General features: G+C 33.0%; 5 protein-coding genes across 5 annotated transcripts in view; all 5 read right to left on the bottom strand.

Annotated features, from left to right (window-relative positions):
- Nucleotides 1-3,127: 3,127 nt before the first annotated feature.
- On the bottom strand, nucleotides 3,128-7,875 carry HELRODRAFT_170315 (hypothetical protein; the record flags this gene model as incomplete). Its single annotated transcript, XM_009016128.1, has 10 exons — nucleotides 3,128-3,270; nucleotides 3,506-3,647; nucleotides 4,327-4,524; nucleotides 4,932-5,038; nucleotides 5,199-5,270; nucleotides 5,479-5,758; nucleotides 5,990-6,139; nucleotides 6,311-6,385; nucleotides 6,672-7,005; nucleotides 7,844-7,875. 10 exons carry the CDS (start codon nucleotides 7,873-7,875, stop codon nucleotides 3,128-3,130), a joined length of 1,533 nt encoding a protein of 510 aa, XP_009014376.1.
- Nucleotides 7,876-9,644: 1,769 nt separating this feature from the next.
- On the bottom strand, nucleotides 9,645-15,894 carry HELRODRAFT_149692 (hypothetical protein; the record flags this gene model as incomplete). The annotated part of the gene is made up of 12 exons (XM_009016129.1): nucleotides 9,645-9,702; nucleotides 10,084-10,183; nucleotides 10,530-10,686; nucleotides 10,798-10,880; nucleotides 11,058-11,127; nucleotides 11,528-11,629; nucleotides 11,936-12,050; nucleotides 12,945-13,039; nucleotides 13,196-13,366; nucleotides 13,478-13,629; nucleotides 15,624-15,735; nucleotides 15,847-15,894. Coding segments are annotated over 12 exons (1,263 nt in total), but the record flags the coding sequence as incomplete, so codon positions are not given.
- Nucleotides 15,895-18,509: 2,615 nt separating this feature from the next.
- HELRODRAFT_170318 (hypothetical protein) lies at nucleotides 18,510-19,884 on the bottom strand (the record flags this gene model as incomplete). The annotated part of the gene is made up of 4 exons (XM_009016130.1): nucleotides 18,510-18,622; nucleotides 18,762-18,831; nucleotides 19,321-19,479; nucleotides 19,687-19,884. The coding sequence occupies 4 exons, from the start codon at nucleotides 19,882-19,884 to the stop codon at nucleotides 18,510-18,512; spliced, it is 540 nt and encodes a 179-aa protein (XP_009014378.1).
- Nucleotides 19,885-20,337: 453 nt separating this feature from the next.
- On the bottom strand, nucleotides 20,338-24,118 carry HELRODRAFT_170319 (hypothetical protein; the record flags this gene model as incomplete). Its single annotated transcript, XM_009016131.1, has 7 exons — nucleotides 20,338-20,429; nucleotides 20,567-20,846; nucleotides 21,203-21,352; nucleotides 21,470-21,544; nucleotides 21,898-22,279; nucleotides 22,623-22,662; nucleotides 23,968-24,118. The coding sequence occupies 7 exons, from the start codon at nucleotides 24,116-24,118 to the stop codon at nucleotides 20,338-20,340; spliced, it is 1,170 nt and encodes a 389-aa protein (XP_009014379.1).
- Nucleotides 23,987-26,599, bottom strand: part of HELRODRAFT_130520 (hypothetical protein) — a gene marked incomplete at both ends in the record, with an annotated part of 6,726 nt that continues 4,113 nt past the window's right edge. The window contains 8 exons of the mRNA XM_009016132.1: nucleotides 23,987-24,143; nucleotides 24,348-24,431; nucleotides 24,658-24,770; nucleotides 25,007-25,159; nucleotides 25,610-25,692; nucleotides 25,942-26,011; nucleotides 26,223-26,328; nucleotides 26,459-26,569. Of these exons, the coding sequence (XP_009014380.1) occupies nucleotides 23,987-24,143; nucleotides 24,348-24,431; nucleotides 24,658-24,770; nucleotides 25,007-25,159; nucleotides 25,610-25,692; nucleotides 25,942-26,011; nucleotides 26,223-26,328; nucleotides 26,459-26,569 (877 nt within the window). The remainder of the gene's footprint in view (nucleotides 24,144-24,347; nucleotides 24,432-24,657; nucleotides 24,771-25,006; nucleotides 25,160-25,609; nucleotides 25,693-25,941; nucleotides 26,012-26,222; nucleotides 26,329-26,458; nucleotides 26,570-26,599) is intronic.

Consider the following 26,599-nt stretch of genomic DNA (forward strand, 5'->3'; position numbering starts at 1 on the left):
TTTTCTAACAGCAATTAAATCATAAAACTATAAATTCAAACTTTTAAAAGCTAACAACTACATGAAATAATCGACTCTCACTTTTTCATAACTTTTATTGATTTATACAAATAGCCCGTTATCACGTTTTAATGTTTAATTTTTATTTACACTACTAAGAAGTACTTGCATGAATCGTTCTTGTTATTGCACAGAACACAGTGGTGTCTCTCTCTCTCTCTCTTTCTCTCTGATTTATATACAAATTAAAATCTTCTCAATCACACGCACACACACGCACATGCACACACACACTCTCTCTCACACACAACCAAACAAAAAAACAAACACACACACACCTACACATACACATACACAATCACACACGAGCACATGTGAGTAAACAAACGAAGCTGATTATTGTGACGGCAATCATTCTGTTAATTTTCAATTGTTGAGCACATTCATCAGCTGCTGCATAATCCAAAATTATTCGCTTTTTATTAGCGCGCATATGACATGACATGTGGCTTTTATTGAACTTTTAAATTGAAATACCAACCTTTGATGAAACATTTGAAAAAAATATTTAAAAAACAGTTTTATGCATTTAATACAGCACACAAACATACGTATAAAAATAAGGCCGGCCATTTTTTGGAGTAACGGCAAGTCTGTATTTCGGTTTCTGTCCTTCAATATTTTAAAACAAATAGGTATGCAACTGTTGATAAAGTTTGTTATATTTTTCAAGCGTTTACATGAAGAGTTTTTTTAATTTGCCTGCCCCGATATTTCGGCTTTCCAAAACATTGCAAAAGTTGATCCAACAGCATTTGTATGTATGTATAGAAATTGAAAAAATTTCACCAACAGCAAGTTAGAGTAGGTGTTCCACGTAGAGCTGAGAAAATGACGAATTTAATTTCTTAGCACGTGTTTATGACCTGCGTCATAGATATCTGTTGATACCTATAGATATATAGATAGATAAATGATAGATATTGTAATACGTTTAGTGGAATCAAAAGATTTCAAAATAGAGGCTTGTGTTGACTGGTTCAGTTGTTGAGTAAAATTATATTAGGATCTGAAATGATTTGAAGTTTCTTTGTGCTACTTATTGACTTTGTCCTCTAACATTTCAACAATTTTGGTTATTCTGTAATCAAATCAAATAACTAGTATCGTTAACATTATTATCATCCTCATTTTCTTCATCATCGTCGTCATCATCATCTTCATTATCATTATTCATTATCATTATTCATTAAGATTGTTATCATTGTCTGCATTGTATGAAACTACATCATATATCTTTCATTATAATTATCACAACGTATCTTCTTATTCCATGCATACGCACAGACCAGGTGAGGTTAATTGCAACTTAAACTTTCAATTTTGCGGTGATTCTTGTTACTAAACGCTCCCGTTTAATCCGATTTTACATGTATAGGTATCTGGAAACTAAATCGTAAATGTAAATTAATTATTGTAATTTATGAATAATATAACAATAATAATAAAGAATAATCATATAATTAGAATAATAATAATAATATAAAATAATAATAATAGTTTAATAGCTAGATAATGAAGCAGCAATCCCTTGCAAACATGCATGATAAATATGAAATAAAATATTCTTTTGAAACGGTTTACTTTTTATTCACTATTTTATATTATGTAGTACACACATCACACACACACACACACACACACACACGCACACACGCACGCACGTACACACACAAACAGACACATAGACACAATCATGCTTAAATATTTTCATCGAAATTTAAGACAGATGGAGGATCTAAGAGTCCAATTAAAATCTAATGTAATTTTATTGTAACTTAAGAATAGGAAACGTTGAATGACCACAGGGAAAAAAAATTTGATCAAAATAAAACTGCGGTTGTCATCATCGACATGGACGACATCGTTATCATCACCACCATCACCACCACCATCATCACCATCATCATTTTAACTATCATCATCATAATCATAATCACAACTATCCTTCTTCTCATTATCATCATCACGTCGTCATCATCGTCATGACATTAATCATCTTAATGATCAGCATGATAAGCGTCAAAACTAATATTAACAAGATTTATTAATAGCAGTGCCTTGCCACATGTTATTGTCCTCTGCTATTCTAACTATGTTGCTATTTTAAAGCTGTAGTAGTAGTGGTAGTAGTAGCAGTAGAAGCAGTAGTAGTAGCAGTAGCAGTAGTCAAAGTCTTTTTAAGAGGAATGTTTTTATTTTTTAAATTATTATTTAAGCTAATACAACGATAAAATGTTAATAACGGTGTTGTTGTGTTTTGACGTTGTTTATTTTGAAAGTTTTATAACCAAATTGAAGCTAATTCTGAACATTTTAGAACCTTCTAAAACAATTCGGAACATTTCAGATGATAACTTGCAATCAAAACGTTCAATAATTGAAAATTTTGGAAATGAAAACATCAAATACAAATTTTAAAAAAGTTTGATTGATTTCACATTTTGTTATTTGTTAAATGACAATTTAATGCACGTCGCTTTTATAGAACCTGTTATATTACACTTCAATAATTATTACAGATAGAAATTGTAGAAAAATATCGTAATGTATTTAACATAATACGCGTGTGATTGATTCTTCAATAATTTCCGCAAGTCGCACACGTACAGCTCCATGAGCAAGGCTGGTTGATGATGGAGAACTGTCGAATCTTTGTTTTTTTTTTAATAGTAAGCGCAACTCGATGCGTGACTGCCCAATCACATTAAATGATTTCACATGTCTTCATCCATGTTCAACAATTGGGTAAACAATATTCCCCATGGTAAAAATGTCAATTTCTTAATTCGAACGATAGTTTTTCATAATTTTTATTATATAAATTAGTTATGTTAACATTAAATTTCATTAATAATGGTTAGATGTTGTTTGTCATTTTTTGTTAGCAAGTAGTTAACAGTTCATATTAGTATATTTCACGCTCCTCCATTGAAACATTTACCAAATAATGAGTTAAAAATGAAAAATTATTTTAATTTATGCTGACAATTTCTAACAAAACTAAAAAACAAAAACAATTTCTTGTTTCAGGTTAAAAAAAGTCATAAACAAACACAAAAATCTATCAGCACATGTTCTGTAGCAAGTAGTCAAGAGCGTGCAACGCCAGACAAATGTACAATGTATCAATAGATATGTTGGTCGTTGGTTCAGTTCTTCTCTGAACGCATTCTATGCGCAGACTGCATGAGGGCACAGACAATAAATCTGCGGCGTTTAAAATGGTGGTGGAGTGAGTCAAAATAGGGTGGTGATAAAAAATATATACTTATAATTATAGCATATTAATTTCTCTACGGCGTTGTTGTTTAGTTATCACCATCGTGTTTACAAATCAACATGAATTGAACAATCAATAAATATTTCATTCAAAACAAGTACATTGACTTTATCAATTTCATACTATCACCTCATCATCTATCTGGGCTAACCTTGTCGGAACTTTTGAGCTGCATGTCTGGGGGTGGGTTGGCAATGATGAACCGATTGTTCGGGTCGGTAATGCTGATCAGTCGGTATATACCGATGCAGAGGATGCCGTGGTTGAAGAGGGAGTTTGTGAACATGTATTCGAACGTCTCCTGCTGTTTGTTTTGCGTTGTGTTGGGAGTGTGACAAAGAAATGGAGTGATTCAATTATATATTTATCATTAATGCTGTTACTGTTTCTCTCAATTTAATTTACTCATTCTTTTTGTGCAGGCAGGTACAGGTTTGGTTGTTGTAATGCTTGCGTAAATTCAAGCTGTTATTGTCCTTCAGTTAATCTCATCCAGAAATTTTAGGAAACCATTGTGAACAGCTTTTGGAAAAAGTTCATTTTAGCATCGAACACTGCAAATACTGATCAACAGTTCAGATTGCTGGTTGAGAGGAATGGTTCGTTAAGATGAGGGGCGACAAAAAACAGCAGTCACTTTGCAACGAAGTTCATTAACAACAAAAAGCACGTAAAACGCAGATTAACAAGGAATTAAAATATCACGAAACACACTAGATAATGCCAAATTTTTCAAAATTAAAAACTGAGTGGTAATTTATTAGAATTTCAAAAAACAGGTAGGAATCATAAATTTGAAAAAAAAACAGCTAGCAATGTTGTGGCTCAGATGCGGCTGCAATGTTTTTACGTATTATTGGCTATCTGAATGAAACGTGGACTTAATTATAAACGCTTAAGAAACATTGACTGTGATTTTAAAATCAGTATTATTAATATTAAAATGTTGAAGCGTTAATTTTCATAACCATACAAAAACATACAAGATAATTCCTCAAGATCCCGCGGTCAACGGGCAGCAAGCTCAATCGAGATCGATTTCTAATGGTCTTCAGTTGTTCGGCAGACATCTGGCAACTCTGTTCAGTGAATCCTTCAGCCATCAGATGATCATGTTCCTCGGTGTCTGTGCCGGTCACGAACAAACGTATCAGGTCGTAGGTCTCCGGGTTGAAGATCATCTTCATTCAATTGTTTGAAGTATTTATACAAGTTTTGATTTAGTGGCTGTAAGTGAATGACAAAATCTAGATTAAATTTAAACCATCAATCCAAACTAAAAATTAAGTTTTGCTTTTGTTTGATATTTGATACTTTAAACAATTTTGTTAAATTTTAACCTAGAAAACTATTTTGAAACGTGTTTTGAAAAATCGAAGTGCATCAGCACTAAATAAAAACTATTAAAAATTGGAAAGTTTTAAAATTTTATCACGAAAATGTTTCTGAACGAGGTGTGTGCGAATTGAAATGCGGTAAGCCCTCGTTAAGTGATGTCATTTGAAAATAAAAACATGTATTCATTCATATTAACCTACAAATAAAATTTGAAATTCATAATTACAGTAGTTGATAAAGCATCCAAGACCCTGGCTGCAAATGCTCTCCCACATGCAAATGGTTGAGTGAGGTGGAATGGAGTGTCTGGGTCGTCGTCATCGTCCTGGTCTATGAACTGCACGTTCTCGTCATTTGCTGTTTTGTAAATTAATTTTTTTGATCAAAAGGAAAAAAACATGGTAGTCTGCAAACTAAAAAAAATATAACTTTTTAAAATTATTTTCATAAAACTGGTAATAAAAGTTTGAAATTTTACGTTAGAATCTCAGGAAATGACAAAAGGTCTTGTACGTACTTAGTTCTGTAAGCAAAGGTATGGATGTTGACGAGCCAGCATCCAATGCATTTTCCCTTTCTGAATTCAAAACTGTTTGTTACAATTGACTTTGTTAATGTCTCAGAAAAATATTTTACACTTTCAAAAAAGCACGACGCATGTCAACAAAGAAATTGTAAGCAACGAGCAAGCAAACTCCAGTAATTTCACCAGTTTACAGAGCTCGTTTAGTAGAAATTTTTAAATGTCTTAGCAACTCATGAATAATGAAATTTAGAACAGTGGTTATTTGTTTCACTTGAGTCGGATTTGTATCCTTCATCGAGCATGGCATTGAACATGTCAAACGTGACACTAGTGTATTTGTTGAAAATATCTCTGTACGACATGTTCTTTATGTTCAACGTTATCAGCAGAGCCTTGCTGTCATCCTGAAATGCTGAAAAGTTATTGTCTTCCACTGATGAAACATCGGCAAAAATGGAGCTGGCTGTGCTTGTCTGAACCGAGTGTACGACACACATGTGGCACTTCTCGATGTTGATACTTCTTAAAACGCCTCTACAAAGCGGAGAGCCCTGTAGTCGTTTTGTTCAGATTTTTATTTTTCACTAAAATGCTGTTTCTTCGATGTATTTTGTCTTTTACTTGTTTGTTTTATTAAATAGGCATTATCAAATGTTGTGAGAAAAACAAAAATTAATTGTTTTAAATCGCTTAATTGACGTAAATTGTATCTTCTGCGTTTTTTATTCTTCCATAATCTAAAACTTCCCAGAAAATATTGACATTATCCATAGCAAACTAACAATTTTGACGTACAACTTTGGAAAGTTGCAAATCGAGTGCCACTCTTGTTCTAAGAAATCTGCCGATTCTGTTACAATCACTAACGTATGCAGTTCTGAGCTCGTCAAAGAACTTGACCTCAAGGGAAGGATGAAGCTACGAAGCGAACCCTAGAAAAATTTGTAGTTTACTATTCGGATTTGTTACGATTTATTTAATCTGAATGAATTTTTATTTATAAACTGCTTATATTTATATACAATAATATATTTTTTCGGTTTGAAAATATGTAACATGAAAATATATCTTATTGATGGTTTTGTTTAATTGAACTGATCGACCTGAGACTGATGAGACCAGCACAATATGATGTGGTCCTTCAAAGTTTTCAACACGTCCTCATTTTCAGCTGAGCTCTGCAAATAATAAAATAAATAAAATAATAATTTGTCTGAAATAAATGAAAAAAATATGGTTGAATGAAATATGAAAGTTGGTCAAAAAATGAAAGTTTAGAAAGTTAAATTAGCCAACTTGCTGGTATTTTGATCCATTAAAACACGTATTTTAAATAGTGGTGCACGATTGAGTACAGTTTCGAGCGATTTAATAAAAAGTCAGTTCAATGTTAACGATAACTAACAAAAATTTTGAGGTGTCTGGTTGAAATCGAAAATTTATAGATTCGTATCGCAAACTGACCAGCAAACATTCATCGATGCTTCTTGCTGGACACCAGAAAAAATATCCCGTGACATCAAACTGTTCAACATCATTCGAAACTGGTGGAGATTCTCCATCCATCGATGTAGACGGCTGCGATGACGACGACGACGAAGATGGAGTCAACTGAGATGAGGCTGCTGACGGTGCTAACCCCTTAGGGTTAGGGAGGAAGGAAGGCAGGCTGTTAGTGGATGATTTCACTAATGCTTCGCTGGATACCCCCTCTGGAATGGCCACATTGTTTTCGTCCAAGAACCTGACTGATGGAATGCTTTGAATGTCGATTTGAACATCAGCTTTTAAACCTGCCCTGCTATGAAGTGATAAAATGACATAAAATCAAACATAGTTTTGCAATTGATTCAAAGTGAAGTTAGTGAAAAATAATTTTATTTATTGTCTAAATCAGGGATGTGCAACTGGAGGCCCGCAAGCCACAACCCGGTCCGCCAAACCGTTTTAAGTGGTTCCCCGGAAATAAATTTCAAAATTTTTAAAACGATTTGAATAAAGTTTCATTTATCATTCATCTTACTTAAATACAAACTCTCAAAATTTTGTATGTCCAAGTGGTGTAAATAGAATAGTGAAAATAACATGTAGTTTTAGAGTTCTAGACAATTTTTGTTCATAATATAACTCATTTTAATGACATTAGATTTAATTTTAGCTTTTAATTTTGGTGTAAATAGAATAGTGAAAATAACATGTAGTTTTAGAGTTCTAGACAATTTTTGTTCATAATATAACTCATTTTAATGACATTAGATTTAATTTTAGCTTTTAATTTTGATATTTTATTAAGTGTTTAAATTTATATGACAAAATAATTTGGTAATTCACTTGGTTTATTTATTTTATTCACGTTTCTTAGTTGATATATCACTATTTTAAAACATTAATTTAGTGAAATTGTTAAAATAATCTATGATGCTTAAGTTTTCTGGTAATTTCTATGATTTTAAATGTTAATAATAAAAAATTTACCGTTTATGATGATGAAGAAATCAATCTTAGATGTGTTATAAAGTGGCACATTTTTTTGATTAATAATTTTTTGTTATAAATTTATAAATATTCATATTTTTAATAATAAAAATCATAAAATAAAAGATATCTATGTAAGGTATGAAAGGTGCAAATGGTACGTGAGGCCATCTGCTGTCATGTCTCTTGCCATCTGCTTTCCTTCTGATCAGTCTGGCGTCCTTTTGACGCAAGACTGATCAGAGGGTTGTGGCGGACAACTCCAGATGTGGACCGGCGACCTTGATAGGACTGACGTACACTGGATAGGAAATACAACGTAGCCCAACGTATATATATATATGTTGGTAATAGACCATAATTTTTACAATATTCTATAAATTCTACCGAATGTTTGGCGTTAATAAGTTTGTAGTTCGTTTTTTCGATTTTTCTCACTAAAGTTTTTTGGTGAACGTTTAGTTTATTAAAATTCAAAATAAACTTATTTTTCGAATTCTTGCTGCAAATAAGGCCATATTTCGATTCCGAATGAATCATCATCAGTGCTCCTTGATGTATATATAGGGAAATATTGACTTTGTCAAGATGAACTTTGACGTTGTAAAAATTAACTTTGGTGTTGTAAAGTTGAACTTTGATGCGAATTAGGTGTCAGGTTTCTTTATTGGCTGGTCATCTTCTTTGGTCTCCTTTTCTTCATCGATAGAGATCGAAAAAACGAACTACAAACATATTAACGCCAAACATTCGGTAGAATTTATGGAATATTGTAAATATATATATATATATATATATATATATATATATATATATATATATATATATATATGCATGCTTTTACATCATGTATAAATTCATCGTGAAATATATTTTGTCGACGATGACTGCCCTCACAGTGTTCTCTTGCATTGAAAGTGGCCCGCGACTGAAAAAAGTTGCACACCCCTTATCCAAATTGAGTTTATCTAAATATAACGATGGTTTTTCAAGCATGTTATTTTTTATATAAAATAAATATGAACTGACATTGACAGCAATTTAAATTTTTCACTCCAATTTCATTTATTTTGTCTACCGTACTTTAAATAATAATTGTTCAATATTTGGCATGCATCAGGCACCTACTTGATGCTGTGTTGTTTCTCAGTTTTCAGTAAAAGTTTGTCTGTTGAAGGAACATTACCGTTACATTTTAATTCTTGCAACGTAGTAAACACATCCATTTGCACAAAATACTAGTTAGTTTGAAAATATTTTCGTTAAAAATTATAAGACCAATGACATTGTTGAACAAATCAGCATTCGTCAGAAACATGCTGACGCCACTTAAAAGACAGCAAGCACATTCACAGACGACAGTGAATCGCAAAATGAGAAAATTTTCTACATACAGGGAGCCTGCGTCGTTGGGCAAGAACATCGTTTTATTTGGTGGGCTGGCTTGTTCGAGTGACACCTCAAACAGTAGTGGAGGACCGATTGAACCAACTGCTGGTTGGCACATATGAAGAAACCAACTGTGTTCGAGCTGATCACGTTCTGCTTGTCTGCATTGAGGATGATTCTGAAATGATTTTTAAACGATCCTCAATTTTTCAAATACTAAAGTTAAATTTTGGTTAGAAAGTTAATTTAGTAAGAAAAGAACGCTCAAGTTATCAGGCACACTCACCTTGTTCCAATGCCAACAACGCACGGATGCGTATGTAGCATGAACAACTTGTTTCAACAACGTCGGTAAAGAACAATTTTTACGCTGATTTCGTGGCAGCCTCATTATAGTTAGCGATATCAAGCAGTGCAAAATGCATCATTAATATTAAAAATTACAACTTGTTTCGACGACAAAATTAAATTCACTGAAAGAGATTTAAAAGGATAATTTTTAAAGCTGAACAAACGAAAAATTTCGATTATCTGACAACGCAACCTCGATCTTGCTCTCACATTGCCAGCCACATTAGCACAATCTTCCTCAACAGCCACAAGAAGCAGGCGGAGTTTGGTGTAGCAGAAGCTGGTGGTGGTAGTGGCGGTGGCGGTGATTTCGAGTGATTCAATTTTAAACATCATATTGTTGTTTTATTTACAAACGGCATTGACACAAAAACATCATTATTTTATGTTTAAACTGAATGATCATTTGTTGTTAGTCCCATTCAACCAACTTTTAATTGCATGTACGTATTATACAATAATTTTAATTTGTCTATTTATTTCACTAAGATATTATCTGTATCTAAAAAAAATCAATAAATTGTCCTTATTGCATTAATCGTTAATACATCGTAGGATACCAAAAAGTTTACTTCGGTAAGACATGAAGAAAGGAAATGCAAATGTTCAGCAGAAAAAACAATTTCAATTGCATGGGACACAGAAGTCTAACATTACCTACTCGACAACTTCGTGGATGGGTCTTCCGTAGAAAAACGCTGAGAACCTCTCAGTGTACACCTCCATGTCAACTCCCTTCAAATATTCGTTCTGCCATTCAGCTAAATTGTTCTTTTGCATAGAAAAAAAAACAAAAATATGTCAAATAATAGTTGTTTTAAATAAAAATTTATAAATTATTTGAATAATTGTTTGTTAAATTTTAAAAACTCAATTTAGTTTTTACAGATAAATATTTTAAAAATTGAGTAGAGTAGGCGGGACGGCATTTGAGGCACGGCAAGTGAGTGGGCTATTGTCTCTGAGTCACTTATCTTCACGTTGAATGTTTAAAATTAAAATAAATCAATAGGACTCTGTTTCTTCATTTTTCAACGGCTTCTACACCTTTAAAATTGACACCGGGAAAAAATATCGCCAAGAAAATTTCAAAGTAATTGTTGTTACCAACTTTTTTACTGTAGGAAAACATGAACAAGAGATTGGATAGGAAGGTGGAGAAGCCAGGAGCGAGACATCCAGCTGCCATGAAGGCCATCTTCATCTCAGTGAAGCAGATTATGTGGTCACTACTCGTCCAAAATGGAAGGTTCTTGCAGATTGTCTGGTCAAATTTTCCATATATGTATAATTTAATTATCATTAATATCTCTTAAAACTTTTTTATTTTCTAATACGAAAATTTTACTATTTTTTCTTTTTAATAGCGCCCTACCTTGTTTTCGGCTTTTAATAATTGAAGTATTATTCTAGAATCGGAGAAATAATTCTTCACTGCGATGGCTTTCATTATGTTCTCTGTTTTGGTGGAGGCAATCTCGACTTTTACAATCACCCATACCGTGTTCACCATCCACATCATCATCTTTATGTACGTCATTATTGTCTCTACCATCATTCACACCGTCAACCATCACCGTCATCATCGTCATCATCTTCGTCGTAATTGCGTCATCGTCAGAATATTATAGTTACTCGTATCTTCGGTATCGGCGCAAACAGCGGACTGGTTGGTGAGTATAAGGACAACATCCGCCTGAGCAAGCTGTGACGTCAGAATGACGTAACGTGGCAATAATATGACATTACATTTATGTGATGTGATGTTAATAAAATATTACACGAAACAATGTTACTATGTTACTTTAATTTGAGGGATTACATTAAAATGTCATGTCACATTAACATGGCATAACAAAAAACATGAAGCTACACGTTACATTAATGTAATGTTGCATATATAACATTAATATTAATAATATTAATATTATTATTATAATTAATTAATATTAATAATATAACATTAATAATATCACATTAAAACTAAATCATCATATATGGAATCCAAAGTTTGAACAATTATCTTCGTGAACTAAATTTTTGTGACATTATTATCCTCAACCAAATGATATTTAACTTGTAGCGTGTCATGCCATGTAACTCACCCTGACACTTTTCAAGTTCTTGATCGCCATCATGGAGCCCTTCACGAACACTATGTAGTTGTAGTAACGTTTGTACAGTGTTTCCAACTCCATCGACGGTTCCTCACTTGCAAACAGTATATATATATATATATATATATATATATATATATATATATTATGGTGAGATTGTTCGTAAGTAAAATGACTTATTGCAAACTTTTTTCAACATTTTTGACAAATTTTAACAATTTCAATAAAAAAATATATATATGTATATATATTAACGCGATAATTTTCAAAAACCACATTTTGTTACCTGACCATAATTTATATCGTCGAGAAAGATATTGACCAATGAAAATTATCATATAGCGTTAGTTCGTTGCAACTTTCACTAACTTAATCATATAAATTATAATAAATTACTAACTCATCAAGTATGACACATTTGAGGTTTTGGTTGAGTCGATCGTTGTGCGTGAAGTTTCGCATCAAGCTGCTCACTGTGCTGAACGATATGTGCCCTCCAACGATCAAGTGTCTGCAACAAATCATGTGTTGGTGACTGTAGTTAAAAATAATGTGTAACTCTTAAATAATTATGCTTTGAATGGTGTATGCAATTAATTTAAGACGCATAAACCACCACATGCATCTCGTGTGAGTAGTGTTCATTTGTGCTTGCGCGTGCGTGCAGATGAGTAAGTGGTCACTGGTCAGTCTGGCTGGGACACAGAAGTTGCATCTAAATAGTAAAGACACATCAGTCAAAATTGCCTGATGAACACAAAATTTTATTTTTCAGTAAATCGTCAAGGCAGCTCATTTGGAAAATTGGGTTTTTTGTGTGACCTGGTTTGTTAAAGTGTTCATCTGCCAGGCAAGAACCTAAATGTTAAGAAAAATGGCACTTGCATATTAATCAATGAGTGGGTCGTATAATGCAAAATAAGGTATGGATAGATGAAATGGAAGGTGTGATGTGGGGCGTAATAGCTGTGAAAGTTCGCAGAACATTTGGAAATTTGTTGACTCGTAGAATGGTGTTCATAAAAGTTCAGCTGCAGAAAATAAACTTTTGAGGTGGTACGTTCACCGATGGAGCTTGGAATTTGGAAAATCAGGGAAAAACTGAATGAATGCTTGCCGAAACAAAGTATGATGAGTATTATTTAGTTTATAAAAAATTTAAACTTTTATCAAATTTAAAAGTACATTCATAAAAAAGTACTTTTCAGTAAAAAAAGTACTTCACAGTTTATATAAAATTTATTACTATTTTAAGCTGAAGGATAGTTTGACATCGGATAATTGAATGTATGCCAATTAAAATATAAACGTTGAAAAAGATGGCATGATTGAAAAATATAAAGATAGAAAGATGGAAATATATAAAACTAAAAAGATGGAAAGGTGGAAAGGTGGAAAGACTGACCTGACGCCTCCTTCCCGCTTGTATTCGACGGCATACTTCGTTCTGTAATCGCTCATAATTTCGATTATTTCAGGAATGTAGCCGGCAAATAGGCTCTTATGGAGGGTGATGACAACAATAATTTGTTTTATTTTATTTGATAATAATGATTGTTTAGTAATGACATCGTTATTATTATCTTTACACCATCATCGTCATATCATCTGTCATATCACCATCATCACATCTTGCTATCACAATCACAGACTCACAATGGCTCCTACGATGAAGATGCAGATAAATACCCTCCCAAGCACTGTGTAACACAAAATATCTCCGTAGCCAACAGTGGACAGAGTGATGAAAATGAAATAGAGGCTGTTCCAAATTGATAAATACTGCGAGTTGGAGTAGCAGCGGAACGGATCGCCAGAGTTCTCCAACTGACAATTATTTCATTTTATGAATTTCTTTTTTAAATTTGGTAATAAAACGTCGTCTTTTAACCTTTTTTTTTATTTTTACACGTACGTACGTAGCACAAAATAACTTACCAAAAAAACAAACCCCGCAGAAACGATGCAGACGCTTAAGAAGATTGTGAGCAGCCTGAAGAGTTTGACGGGATTTGTAGTTCTGAAGATGCCCAATGATTGAAGCACGTCTGAAAAATCTATGAGACGAAACGCGCAGACAAACCTGATGCCTGGGTTCAGAGATAAGTTTGTTTAAATGACGAAATAGAGAGATGAATAATATTGATATCATTAGTTAACTAATTATTAGTTATTAGTTAGATAGCTGATCGGCACTATTGAAATGGCCCATTGCCGTTTCTGTTTTGGTTGTGATCTTTTCAACACAGTTATAAATGAACAACATTGTCCAATGACATTTTCCAGACGTAAAAATAATCAGTAAATGATTATTAATTTGAATGATGTCTCAATAAAATTGGCATAGAACCCAATAATTTTTTTTTGTTAAAATTCAATCCCCAAATGATTCTATTTTCAAAAATTTTCTATTGCTTCCCTCGACATTTCAAAAGCGGATTTAGCCAGCACAATTTTGTATAACAACAATGATTTAAGGTATTTTTGGTCAGCTGTTTATCTATAATAAATAAGAAAGTTTTTGTTTCAAATCTGCTACACACCAGCACGATCGAAATATTTTGATGCACGACGATATAGTTATTATTTAGTTTTGTAACCATACACACATATGCTTTCGTTTATAGCCAACTTTAATCTTAATATTTTTAAGTTTTTATAAGAACACAAAGACTTAACTACTAATTAATGTAAACCATTTAATGTGTTTGTTTGTTCATTTATTTTTTCGTTTTTAGTCAGATTTTTTTTAACTCATTCGTGGTGTGTGCCATGGACATCTTAAATTAAGGACTGACGGCGCTCGTGCTCTGTGTTTCAAACTTTGGTCCATCGCGTAACATGGGTTCCTTTTGCATGGACGTAGAGGTCAATCCACTTCACCTTATAAAGTAAAATTTTGTTCAACTACGGAAACCCTCAATAAAGGTGTTTTATACAAACAAACTTGTCCACATTGAAATGTTTAAAAAAAAAAACAAAATTTATTTCGTAAACAAATTTCCAACTTTTACTGGTGTTTTTAAGAAAATTTTCTAAACTTTCTATAATCTTTTGCAATATTGTTAATGTTAAGTAACATATTGTGCGCACATAAAACATATTGGGCGCACATGATCACACTTCTCCGACACCACCTGTCATAATAGTAATTATTATTTATTTAATTATTATTATCAGTTTAATAATCGGCAGTAAAATAGCTGTTCTTTAAATTTTTTATTTTTTCAAATGTCACAACTTTAGATTTATTTGAAAGTTTCTGCTGTCTTCGTGAACACCCAGCTCATTCTCCCGATCGCTTTTATCAAAAACTTCAGCTTTCATTAAGCGCTGTTAAGTCCTTAATTTAATTAAGGTGACAATGGTGTGTGTGCACGTGCGAGTGTGTGCAACACAATGAAGTGTGCGATCAATCCGTATGTACAGCGATTGTTCAAAAGAATTTATATCTCAGCCGTGACAATAGAGCCAAATCGCTTGGTAACATTAACAAGTCTATTGACGTCAGAGAATTTTTATAAAATATTTGCAATTCATGTAGGTAGGCAATACTGACTGCAGTGACCATTGACTGATATTACAATCAATTTTATTGCCAATATTACATTAACATAAAATTTTATTATCTACTCATCACGTTTAGAACTTAAAAAAAACAAGGCATTGATGCAGAAAAAATTCTCTTTTAGCTTAGTAGTGACCATGGTCTTAAACTGCCTCGTCCAATCACACGGTGGAAAGTCAGAGGAAATTTTCAGTAACTGTTACATCTGAAAGTATTTATTTTCTTGCAAATGTTGGCCAACTTTATACAATTTTAATAAAATTTACTTCTTGGTACTTCTCGAAATTTCAGCCCTAACACTTTTTTCCGTTTAGAAGTGAAAACATGAAGGACTCTTAATTTTTTCACAATTTTCAATAATCTGCAGTTTGGGCTTTGCTCAAACTTTTTTAATTGCCCTTATTGTCGTTAATTAAACTTTATATATTTATAAATTAAATTTTTTTATTAAATTTTATTTATTTTTAATTAGATTTTATTAATTATAGGTTTTTATAAATTCGAAAAAACCCTAACCGATCCAATGTTTCTTCAGGTGGATGGCAGCCAGGAGCGGAGGAATGGTGAACATGTCGACGACTGACGTCAGTTGCAGCCAATACCTCAACTTGTCGCTTGCTGCCACGTACTGAATTTCATTAATTTTTGTCTTTCTTTTAACAGGAGTTACTGAGACTGAAGAATCAATTGACGTCATGATGCGATGAAATGATTTGTTTTAAACATCATCGTCACAAACTTTGATCACAAAGTGCAGTAGAAAGTAGAAGTTGCATATCAGGTCGATGACATCTGCAGCCATAATCGTAACGAGATATTCTTTCTCGATAGCATTTTCTCTTGAATTATTAAGTTGCAAAATTATGTTATGAAAACAAAACATATTCTATAAACATGACGTGTCTAATGTGTTGGAAAAAATTACTTCCAAGCATACAAATCTTATAATAATTCACATATAAATATTTGTCGATACGCGTAATGGCTCGGCAAATTAGAACGCATTTTATTGCCGATAAGATGAACTGACTTGGTTTCAGTGCAAAACTGTTATTGCTTATTTACCACTTGCTGAAGTGTAGAACAAAAAAAGTTATTTTATACGTAAAATATGTGTAGTGCTGTACGTTGTGTTGGCAATTGATGAGACGTTGTTATATAAATTGTTAGCGATTAATTAGTATTAATTATTATTAGACAAGTTCATAGCAAGTTAGTGTTGGAGTTAATTGAAAACTGACTGGCAAGCATCATAAAAGAAGAGGACCAATGAAATTATGCTGAGTGCACAAGACAGCGTAACCTAAAAATAAATTTTTCAAAAATTTAAATATGAATTTTAGTTTAAAAATGCTTAAAAAACAGTTTAGTCGTATAGATACAAATTTAAAAAAACTGTTAATAAAAGAACAAAAAAATCAAAATATAGAAGTTAATAATATACCAATATTTTTCCGGAAGCATTTTGAAATGATGTGATTTTTACGCAAAAATATTTAATACGAATGAAAAGTATTGTGATCATCGACTTTCCTTCCAAAGCTCCAGCTACCACTTCCTCGTCTTCATCTGCATAATCGTCATGATCAAAATTCAAGTTGGACCCCTGACTGAAGAAGGCATTCATTTTCTCGGAAACCGTCATTCTCCTGTCATTGTACATGGAAGCTGATTTCTTATTTTTTCTTATGAAATTGATCTCTCTAAAAGCTCTGTAGAGCAATCTAAATGCCAAAATGAGTATCGGGCCACTGAAAAGTATGACGACGCACGGAATGATGGCGTAGGGCCAAGTAAGCACCCTAGTGCAATAATCGTTCGACGGCTGATCAGAAGTGATGAGGATGGAGTCCCATGTTGAACTTTCCGCCGTCCAGATGTTTGGGCGGTCGGTTTTTGAACTGTTCATATCCATCTTGGTCTGCCACTAGATGTTTCGCTGTTCATCAAATATTTGCGATAAAAACACACGATACAGTGTATTTTAAATGGCAAATATCAATTGCTTGCTCAACGTTGAAAAGTCTTAAATAATAACAATGAAACTATCAAACTGACATGCAAGTTACTGCGCATGCAAATAAATAAATACTTTTGTTAGTGCTTTAGCTTTCTTAGTAACAGGGCTTTTGTTGTCTCATATGCTGTTCATACATAGTTTAACTTAGTATGGCTCTCATTTATATTCTCAAAATTTATAACCTCCAAAATAAAATATTTTAGTTTAATTCATTTCCGTTTACGTGTGTTTTCAAGTTTCATTTGATACTTCAATTTTTCGCTTAAATAAATAATCAGCAAGCTGATTGCAGAAGTTAAGTACAAGGCTGCCAAATGTAACTGCACAACCATTTAGAGTTTGAAGAGAATTTCTAAGCACAACCGATTTAATGATATGAGCGCTTCTTCGTCATGGTCACGTTCAAACGCAGATAACCCTGGCAGCTGTTAGACGCGTAAATATTTCATTCATTGTTCAGCATATAAAAACATCAACGTGTGTAAAGGAGATAAGGGTTTAATAAAGTCGAAAATGTCTGGAAGACCAACAAGTAAATGGTTTGTAAAACTATGAGAAAAACACTTCTTTGATTTTTATTTAACCTGTTATCTTTGTAAATATGACATAAAATGTAGTTTTCTTATTTTTAATTTTGTCTTTTTTGTGTTTGTTTTCCATGTCGGTTTCCCACTTGCTGCCTTCAACTGGTTCCCAATAATTTACTTCAGCACACCACATAAGAGGCTATCAAACTGTCCTCTCCTCTTGCAAACATCAGCCAAAAGAAAACACGAACTCATGTTATTACTTTAAACTTTTTTCATAAACATGTTATCACTTTTCTAAATTTCTTTCATTTCTGCTAATATATATCGTGATATTTTTACATCCCAATTTGAAGATAAAATGTTGACATATGCTTGAACGTTTTAAATTTGTATAAAAAATTATCATAGAAGTTATTTTTAGAATTGTTTATTTCGATTTCAAACAGAAAATATGAAATAGTTAAAAATAATTGAAACAAAATATTTCACGACAATATTTAAAAAAGGTTAACATTAAAATAAAACTTGCATTAGCCATTAACAACATTTAAAATAACATCAATGATAATTCTATTATAAAGTGTTGATACACATAAATATTTTTAAAAAATTTATTAAAATTAGTAAAACAAAACAACGTTAATGTTAAAATGTTAAAACACCAATAGAAAACATCACTTCAGCAACCATCGTTACTATAGCATTGGTCATTTGGTTAGTCAAATTAAAAAAAAAGTATTTTTTATTTGTTGGTTTTATGTTTTTAATCATATTTGATAAAAAAAAATCTTGAAAGATATCTCTCAAAACGATAAAAATGTTGTTTCAAACATTTTATTAAGCTAAAAAACGTCAAACGAATGATGTTTCTTCCAACTGGCATTGATGGATAGAATAAAAGGAACGTAACATCAGGCTGTAGTCGTTCCTTACACCAGCAGCGTGTACGGGCATAAGCAGTATATCTGCATGGAGGTTGGGGGGAAATTGTGACAGTATTGAAATCAAATTTGTTTAAGTTACGGGATGATATGAAATGATAGAAGCATGACGAAATGATGATGAAAATTTACTTTCCTCGTTAACAACTTGCCGCTCACCAACTTTTAAACGCATCCTTAATGTTTAATAATTTACGACAACAAACAAAACCTTTCAAAAGGCTATGAAACGCCTGGTAAGAAATAAGTTATGTTATCAATAAATTTGGACGTGTGGCACGTTAACTGAGAAATAGAAGTTAAGACTGTTAGTCTGACTACTTGTAGTTAATGCATTCTATCTACAATCATTCTTACCCTATCATCATTTTCAACAAAATAAACAGGTACCTCCGATCAATTCATGTTTGACAATTATTTCAACAAAATGTCAAGCGAGTTCATAAGTTTTGCTATCTACCACCTGCTCATTCATCTAAAATTTTTCCTTCTAAAATATTAAAAAGTTCTTCTTACCGTGCGTTTTATATTACAACTTTAACCTTAATATGTTGATAAATAAATACATTTGTCATCATGTTAATGCTCTTGTTAGTGTCATTGAAAGATAACAACCTTGCTGGTACCGGCAGATTTTTGCACAACTATCAAATTAAACTGTCCATCAATTTAACTATTGATGAATAAAGTCGTTTTATAAATTTTAAATAATGAGCACTAACCAGGTCAGAATTTCTGACCGCCATATCAGGCGGTGGGTTGGCGATGATGAATCGGTTCTTCAGATCGATGGTGTCGCTGTCAATAAATCTGTAAATGCCGATGCATAAGATGCCGTGGTTGAAGAGGGAGTTTGTGAAAAGGTGCTCAAATGTGTCTTTCTGGAATGTCGTAAAAATATTTATACAGTGATAGGTTAATGTTGACGATGTTAACGATAATAAACGTAGAATGTTGATGGTAATTCAAACGGTTTATCTAGAAAGACACGTGGATTTAAGACAACATTAAAGATCGAGGTTTGGCTGAGACTCTTAAAAGCAACTACATAATAAAAAAATGAAAAAATATAAAATTCTTTCTCTTACATAGTACTCTTTTAAAATTCCCGAATCAACAGGCAGTAATTTTATTCGGGATCGATTTCTAATGGTTTTCAGTTTTTCGGCAGACATCTGGCAACTTTTTTCAGCGAATCCTTCAGTCACCAGATGGTCATGCTCCTCGGAATCTGTGCCGGACACGAACAATCGTACCAGGTCGTAGGTCTCAGGGTTGAAGATCATCTTATTTTGTGTGTCGTTCGATGATTTAAACTTTCGTCAGCCATTTATTTTTATTGAAAAGCAAAAAAGAACTTATGTTGTGGGCACAACGATTTGGATATTAAAATTATATGACAATGGAACTCAATAATAAAACAAAATTTATTATACGGAATATGTTTAATAAAACAAATTTAACATTTGTAGAAAGGGCATCCAAGACTCTGGCAGCAAAAGCTCTCCCACATGCAAATGGTTGAGTGAGGTGGAATGGAGTGTCTGGGTCGTCATCATCATCCTGGTCTATGAACTGCACGTTCTCGTCGTTCACTGTTTTGTATATTTTGTAAATTTTTAGGAAACAAATTCAGATTTTGACCAATTAACCAATAAACGTATTTGACAGAAATTTTATTATATAATTGAAAATGAAGCATAAGAATAACTACGGAAATATTAAAAAATTAATTTTTGTTAGTTACTCAGTTCAGTTAGTAGTGGAATGGAGTTGGAGCCAGAAACAACTGCACTGGCATTGGCATTGTTGTTGACATCTGTGTCAAACTCTGGTGGTTTCAAATTGAAGGTATTTTAATAGGGTTGCAAGATGTTTGAGATTTGTCATTTGTAAAAATCGTTATTATAAAATATTCAAACTTGAAATAAAAATAAAGAAATAAAGAAGTGAATTGAATCGTCTTACTGAAACAAGATTCCTTTCTTGCATACAATAGCTTGTGAAGAATGTCAAATGCATCGCTGTTACATTTGGATAAGGCATTCTTGTACGTCATGTTTTTTATATTCAACGTTATCAGCAGTGCTTTGCTATCATCTTGAGATATTGTCGAATTTTTATTTTCAGAAGACGATGCAGCGATTGGCAAGTCCGATGAATTGCTGGCTTGGACGGAATGCACCACGCACATGTGGCACTTCTCAATGAAGATGCTTCTTAAGACGCCTCGGTTGAGAGGAGACCCCTGCCATCGTCATCGTTCAGTTGACAGTGATGACATTTTTTAGTGACAATTTCGTTTGAAAAAATTAATTTCAATAGCAATAATGATAGTGTACCATTTGAAAAATACATGCAGTTTTGGTATGTTTAATGTATGCATATTACTTTATGAAAATTAAAGTGAAATAGTTTCAAAAACTGAAAAATTTATCTAAAAGTTGGTTGGGAAAGATGAGCATTTTGGAAATGTTACATGCATGTTGGAGGGCAGGCTATGCAGCAGAGTATAGAAATAACATGAAACAGACTGCAAAAATTCAACGAAAATTTGCTAATGAAAATGTGAAACAATTGTAAAAATGATTGGTCTACACTAACAATTTTAACGTAAATTTTAGGGAAGTTTTTTATAGAGTTCCATTCTTGTTCGACGAACTTCTTGGATTCGGCTACTATGACCAGTGTGTGCAACTGCGAACTCATAAGAGAGCTGGATCTCAATGGTAGAATAAAATTTCGGAGAGAACCCTGGCGTGAGTTTCATTTTTATTTTTACAAATTATTTGGAAGCATATAAAAATGTTATTTTTGGCTGATTATGGTGAGATTTCTAGAGTTGAAACACAAATTTCAAATAAAAAGAACCTGCGATCGATAAGTTAAGCACAATATTATATGATTTCTAAGTTTCCTTGTCACTTCTTGATTCTGTGTAGGACTCTAACAAATTTTTTGAAAGTTTATAATTCAATGATTTGATTGTGAAAGTTATATTTATGAATAATAATTATTTTATTTTAATAAAAAAAATTACTGTTTAAAATACATTTCACATTTGTTCTCCTCGAACTTTAATATTTTTTTGTTAATTTTTAGTTTCGAAAGTTTTGGAGCAGCCCAACATCTCCTTAAATCTGCCACTGGGTTTGAGGCAGAATTGCTCATGTAAATAAATAAATAAAAAAAGAAGATAACACGAGTTGCACTAAAAGTAATTAAAATTTTTATTAAACTTTTATAATAAGCAGTCAAATCTATCAATCAATCAATCTTTGTGATCATGGCCAACTAACCAGCAAGCAATCGTCCATCTTTTTGGACGGACACCAGAAAAATAAACCGGTAACATCGAACAATCCGACATCTTCACTTTCACATTCTCCTAAATTTGCTGATCCCTGAGACTGCAGTGCTGTCTCTTGCAACTGAGATCTCGATCCAGCTGGAGTTATTTCTGAAGACGTTGTTTGTGCTGTCCTTGAATTATTGCCATTACGTTCATTAGGCATAGCAAACGGTGGAGAATATGCCGGTGATGATTTCGAAATGATATCGGCTGGAGACTCATTGGCGGCTGTGTTGAGATTGCTTGAAGCTGACGCATCTAATGGATTGTTGCGATTGGTCGTCCGGTCATTTACTTCCTCGGCTATTGAGGCCATTATTTGGTCTTCTCTGTTTCCATGTGATTAAATTAATAATTTATTATTCTAATAAAAGAAATGTATGTGTGATGAGGCCGGGACTCACAAACTGAAACTAATATTTCTTTTTCACCTAGCGCGTTTTACAATTTTTCAACCTTCCATTGTAATCCATCGCGCATTCCAACCATCATTTATCCACAATCGATGAATTGAAATCAACAACATTTTACAACTAAAAACAAGAAAACGAGTTTAAATTTTGATGAAAAAAAAACTCAATGGAATGCTACTAAGAATACATGTTTTAGTGTAATATATTTAGAAAAGATTCATCATTGGAATAAACTGGTGCACTGCACATGCAAGCCAACCTTCCAACATGTTGTTCCTCAGCTTTCAATAGAAGTTTATCTGGAGGTTAAACATAACAATTTACGCTAGTAGGTAGTTTAAAATTGTCCAAGAATTCAAACAAATTTTTAATTAATAAAAATAATTTACAGAAACCCTTTTAGACACAATTCACTCACGTCAGCTATGAAAACAGGCAACCAATCGTTTAAAAATCTCAGTATATTGCTTGCTTGCCTGCGTAACAATACAAATTTGCTTGCATGTATGCGCGTATGTGTGCGAAATGTCTCTGTGTGTGTGTGAGTGTGTGTGTGTGTAAGTGTGTGAGTGTCATTGTTTGTTGCGTGTGTAATGTTGTGCTCGTTTCGGTGGGTCTATGCGTGCGTGTGTGTGTGTGTGTGTGCGTGCGTGCGTGCGTGTGTGTGCGTGAGTGCAGCGGCGGGCCTAGGCATTTTTAGCAATCTTGAACTTACGTCCCTTTTTTTTATTTTCTTGTTTAAATATGTTCCAATGTGTTGACCGGGGTCCAACCTTTATGGCTGACGACCTTTCTTTTTGATTTTTACTGACTTTAATACAAAAACTGCTTACAACGGCTCCCCTGGCCCTCTAGATCCACCACTGCCTGAGTGTGTCTGGTGTGCATGTACACCCAGAGTCATTTAAGAAAAAAAACTTGACAAAATTTTAAACGTTTGGATGGAGAGTGGGCTGGTGTTGGAAGTTCAGAAGGAATGGTTTGAGATGCAATCGCAAGCAACAATGCAGCAGGACGTAACTTTTGTAACTGTTGCTTTTATTCTGAACTGTTCGGTTGAGAACAAACGGCCACATTAATATGCTGCCGGAGGGCTCAAACTCCCTGCAGTGCAAAGTCTTGGTAGGATTAGGGCAAAGTTAACCGAAATTTCTACATAATTGTGTAAAAATTTGTACACTTGTGCTAAAAACTTTTTCAGTCGCTCTTCACAACAAAAAACTCAGTATTATTCAGTACAAGACACAAGTACATTGGCGTAAGCGGAAAAATATGTTAACAATCGCTAATTCTTTTTAGCAAATTTAAGCCCTTCACTGCAAATTTCTAGTTTTGTCACGGTATGCTATTGATTACAAGTACGAATCAATTTAAGAGTTTATTTGGATTCGTTGCTTTAGCGACAAAAATGTTGGCACATGCTGCAATCAATTAAGAATCGTTTTGCTGGCCTGGCTACAGGTGCATTAAATGCGATCATGTAGCATCGATGTTATGTGAATTTCATCTACAGCCAATAGAAAAACACCGAAGAACAAACTGTGGCAAACATGAGATTCTAAAAACAAATCAAAAAACAAATGAAATAAAAAATGTAAACGAACAGGAAACTTTAGCTGAAGAGCATGGACATTGCTTGATCATGTGGGCAGGCACAGCGCAGTGGCATCTCAAGCAGTAGTGCAGCACGGATTTCACCTGCTTCTCACTGGTGCATATGAAGAAGCCCACACTCTGCGGGCTGATGGCGTTCATTTTGCTCGGGTTCAGGATGATTCTGCTCGAAGTCAATACAAGTCATTTAAAAGCATCTAATTGAAAAAATAAATATTTTATTTACACCCGAAAAAATACAAGTCATTTATTGACGACTAAACGAAAAATTTTGAAAAATTTGAATAATTTTATTAACAACAAATAAAAATGTAAACTTATAACTAATAACATTTAGTATTAGTAAAATATCTGTTTTTTGTAATACAACCTTGGTTTTGAACTTTCTCTATTTTGATTATTGCATCCATCTACAACAGCAACCAGTAGCAGACGTAATCTCGTGTAACAGAAGCTATCATGTGTCAATTGAAATGCAAACAATTAAAAGGTCTATTTTGTTTTTATAGTGGCACCATGACCATAGCTTGTATTTTCTTTCAAATACTTACATAATTTCAATTTATTTCCTAATACTGTTTCGTGTTCTACATTATTTTTTCTGGCTTAAAAAGAAAACCTAAAAAAACTAAAATCTATAAATTGATAGCCAAAACCGATCAAAATATTGTGGGAGTTACTTGATAACTTCATAGATGGGTCTATCGTGGAAGAATGTGGAGAACTTCTCCTTGTACACCTCCATGTCGACTCCCTTCAAGTATTCGTTTTGCCAACTCTCCAGATCATGATTCTGCCAACAACGATGTTTTATATTGAGCAGGTAGCAGTTACTTCACAGTTACAATGCTGGTTGGCTCGCGTGTATATTTAGAGAACAAAGCTTATTAAGAAAAAAGCATTATTCGTTCTTCAAGTTTCAGTTGAAAGAAGGATAATTATCGTATAAGATTTAATTGAAGTAATAAACTCATAAATTATAAAATAAAAATTGAATAAAATCAGCAAGAAGAAACTTCAGGTGATGACCTTCTTATCGTAAGAGAACATGAGGAGAAGGTTGGATAGAAATGTGGAGAAGCCAGGAGCGAGACATCCAGCTGCCATGAAGGCCATCTTCATCTCAGTGAAGCAGATTATGTGGTCTCTACTCGTCCAAAATGGCAGGTTCTTGCATATCGTCTGGTAACATTTTACGTAAATCCATCAATCTCTCATCAATTTATACAGCGTCATTTTGGTTGTACTTGACAATCAAATAGAAATCTTTTGCCATCATTTGTCATACAGCATTTCAATAGAATCACAGATCATTTGTTCCTATCTTTCAGTTATCAACTAATTTGCTAATTAAAATCATGTTTGTTACACATTTAGAAATCTTTATAGCTTGACTGAATATTTTCATCTGACTTGTTACATTACTTAATTTATTATTGAATTTACCAATACTTTTAAACTTGAAACTCACAAGTAATATTAAACTTTTAAATCTATTTTAATTCATCCAATTTTAGTAAACAAATTTTAAAAATCTTCAAAATTTCTGAATTATTACAAAAAATAAATTAAATTAACTTACTTTCTTCCAAAACAAAAATTTATCAGAACAGGATAAAAATTAAGCAATACCTTATTTTCACTCTTCAACAGCTGCAGTATCACTTTAGCGTGGCCACAGTAATTCTTTATCGCTATTGCTTTCATTATGTTTTCTGTTCAATAAATTGAATAAATTTCAAACATTTAAAAAAAAAATTATTATCATTTTTAATAATTTTTTATTTGTTAATTTACATGCATCAAAACACATCGCGTGGATTTCTTTCGCATTCAAACTCGGTCAGTGCATAGTGCTGACAAGCACCTTAACCATTACACTATCCTGCCGTCAATCTCGCTCCCATTTTATTATTTCAATATTATCTGTTAAGAACATCTTCAAGCATATCAGTTCATCATACTTGTGTCTTCAATATCAGGGCATTCACTTGACTGGTTGGTCAGAATCAAAACTGCCTCCGAACTTGCCAGCTAAAACGTTACATTTTACGTGGTAATAAATCATAAATGTTAATTTAATTTTTTTAAATAAAAATTTGTTATGCTAAAATTAGTCGTAAAAGCGAAAGTAGCAGTAATGAAAGTCAATTTTGTAATAAAAATTATTAACACTGCCATCAAATCTAAAAATATTCTTTTATTTTATATCTCATCGATCATTTCAGTTTTTTATTCTACTCACCCTGGCATTTTTCAAATCACGAATGACCATCATGGAACCCTTGATGTAAGCGATCTTGTTATAGTAACGTTTGTACAGGCTATCCAATTCTAACGATGGCTTTTCTCTGTACGTGCGTGCACGTGTGTGTGTGTGTGTGCGCGTCTTTGTGTGTGTATGTGTGTGCGCGTTTCTCTCTGTGTGTGTGTGTGTGGTGTATTTGCGTGTGTTGTTCATTTTAATGATAAATTACAAACTCATCAAGTATGACACATTTGAGGTTCTGATTGAGTCGATCGTTGTGCGTGAAGTTTCGCATCAAGCTGCTCACTGTGCTGAACGATATGTGCCCTCCAACGATCAAGTGTCTACAAAAAATTAATCAGAAACACAATATT

Source organism: Helobdella robusta (genome assembly GCF_000326865.2).
Source record: "Helobdella robusta unplaced genomic scaffold HELROscaffold_17, whole genome shotgun sequence".
In the NCBI taxonomy this organism is placed as follows: Eukaryota; Metazoa; Annelida; class Clitellata; order Rhynchobdellida; family Glossiphoniidae; genus Helobdella; species Helobdella robusta.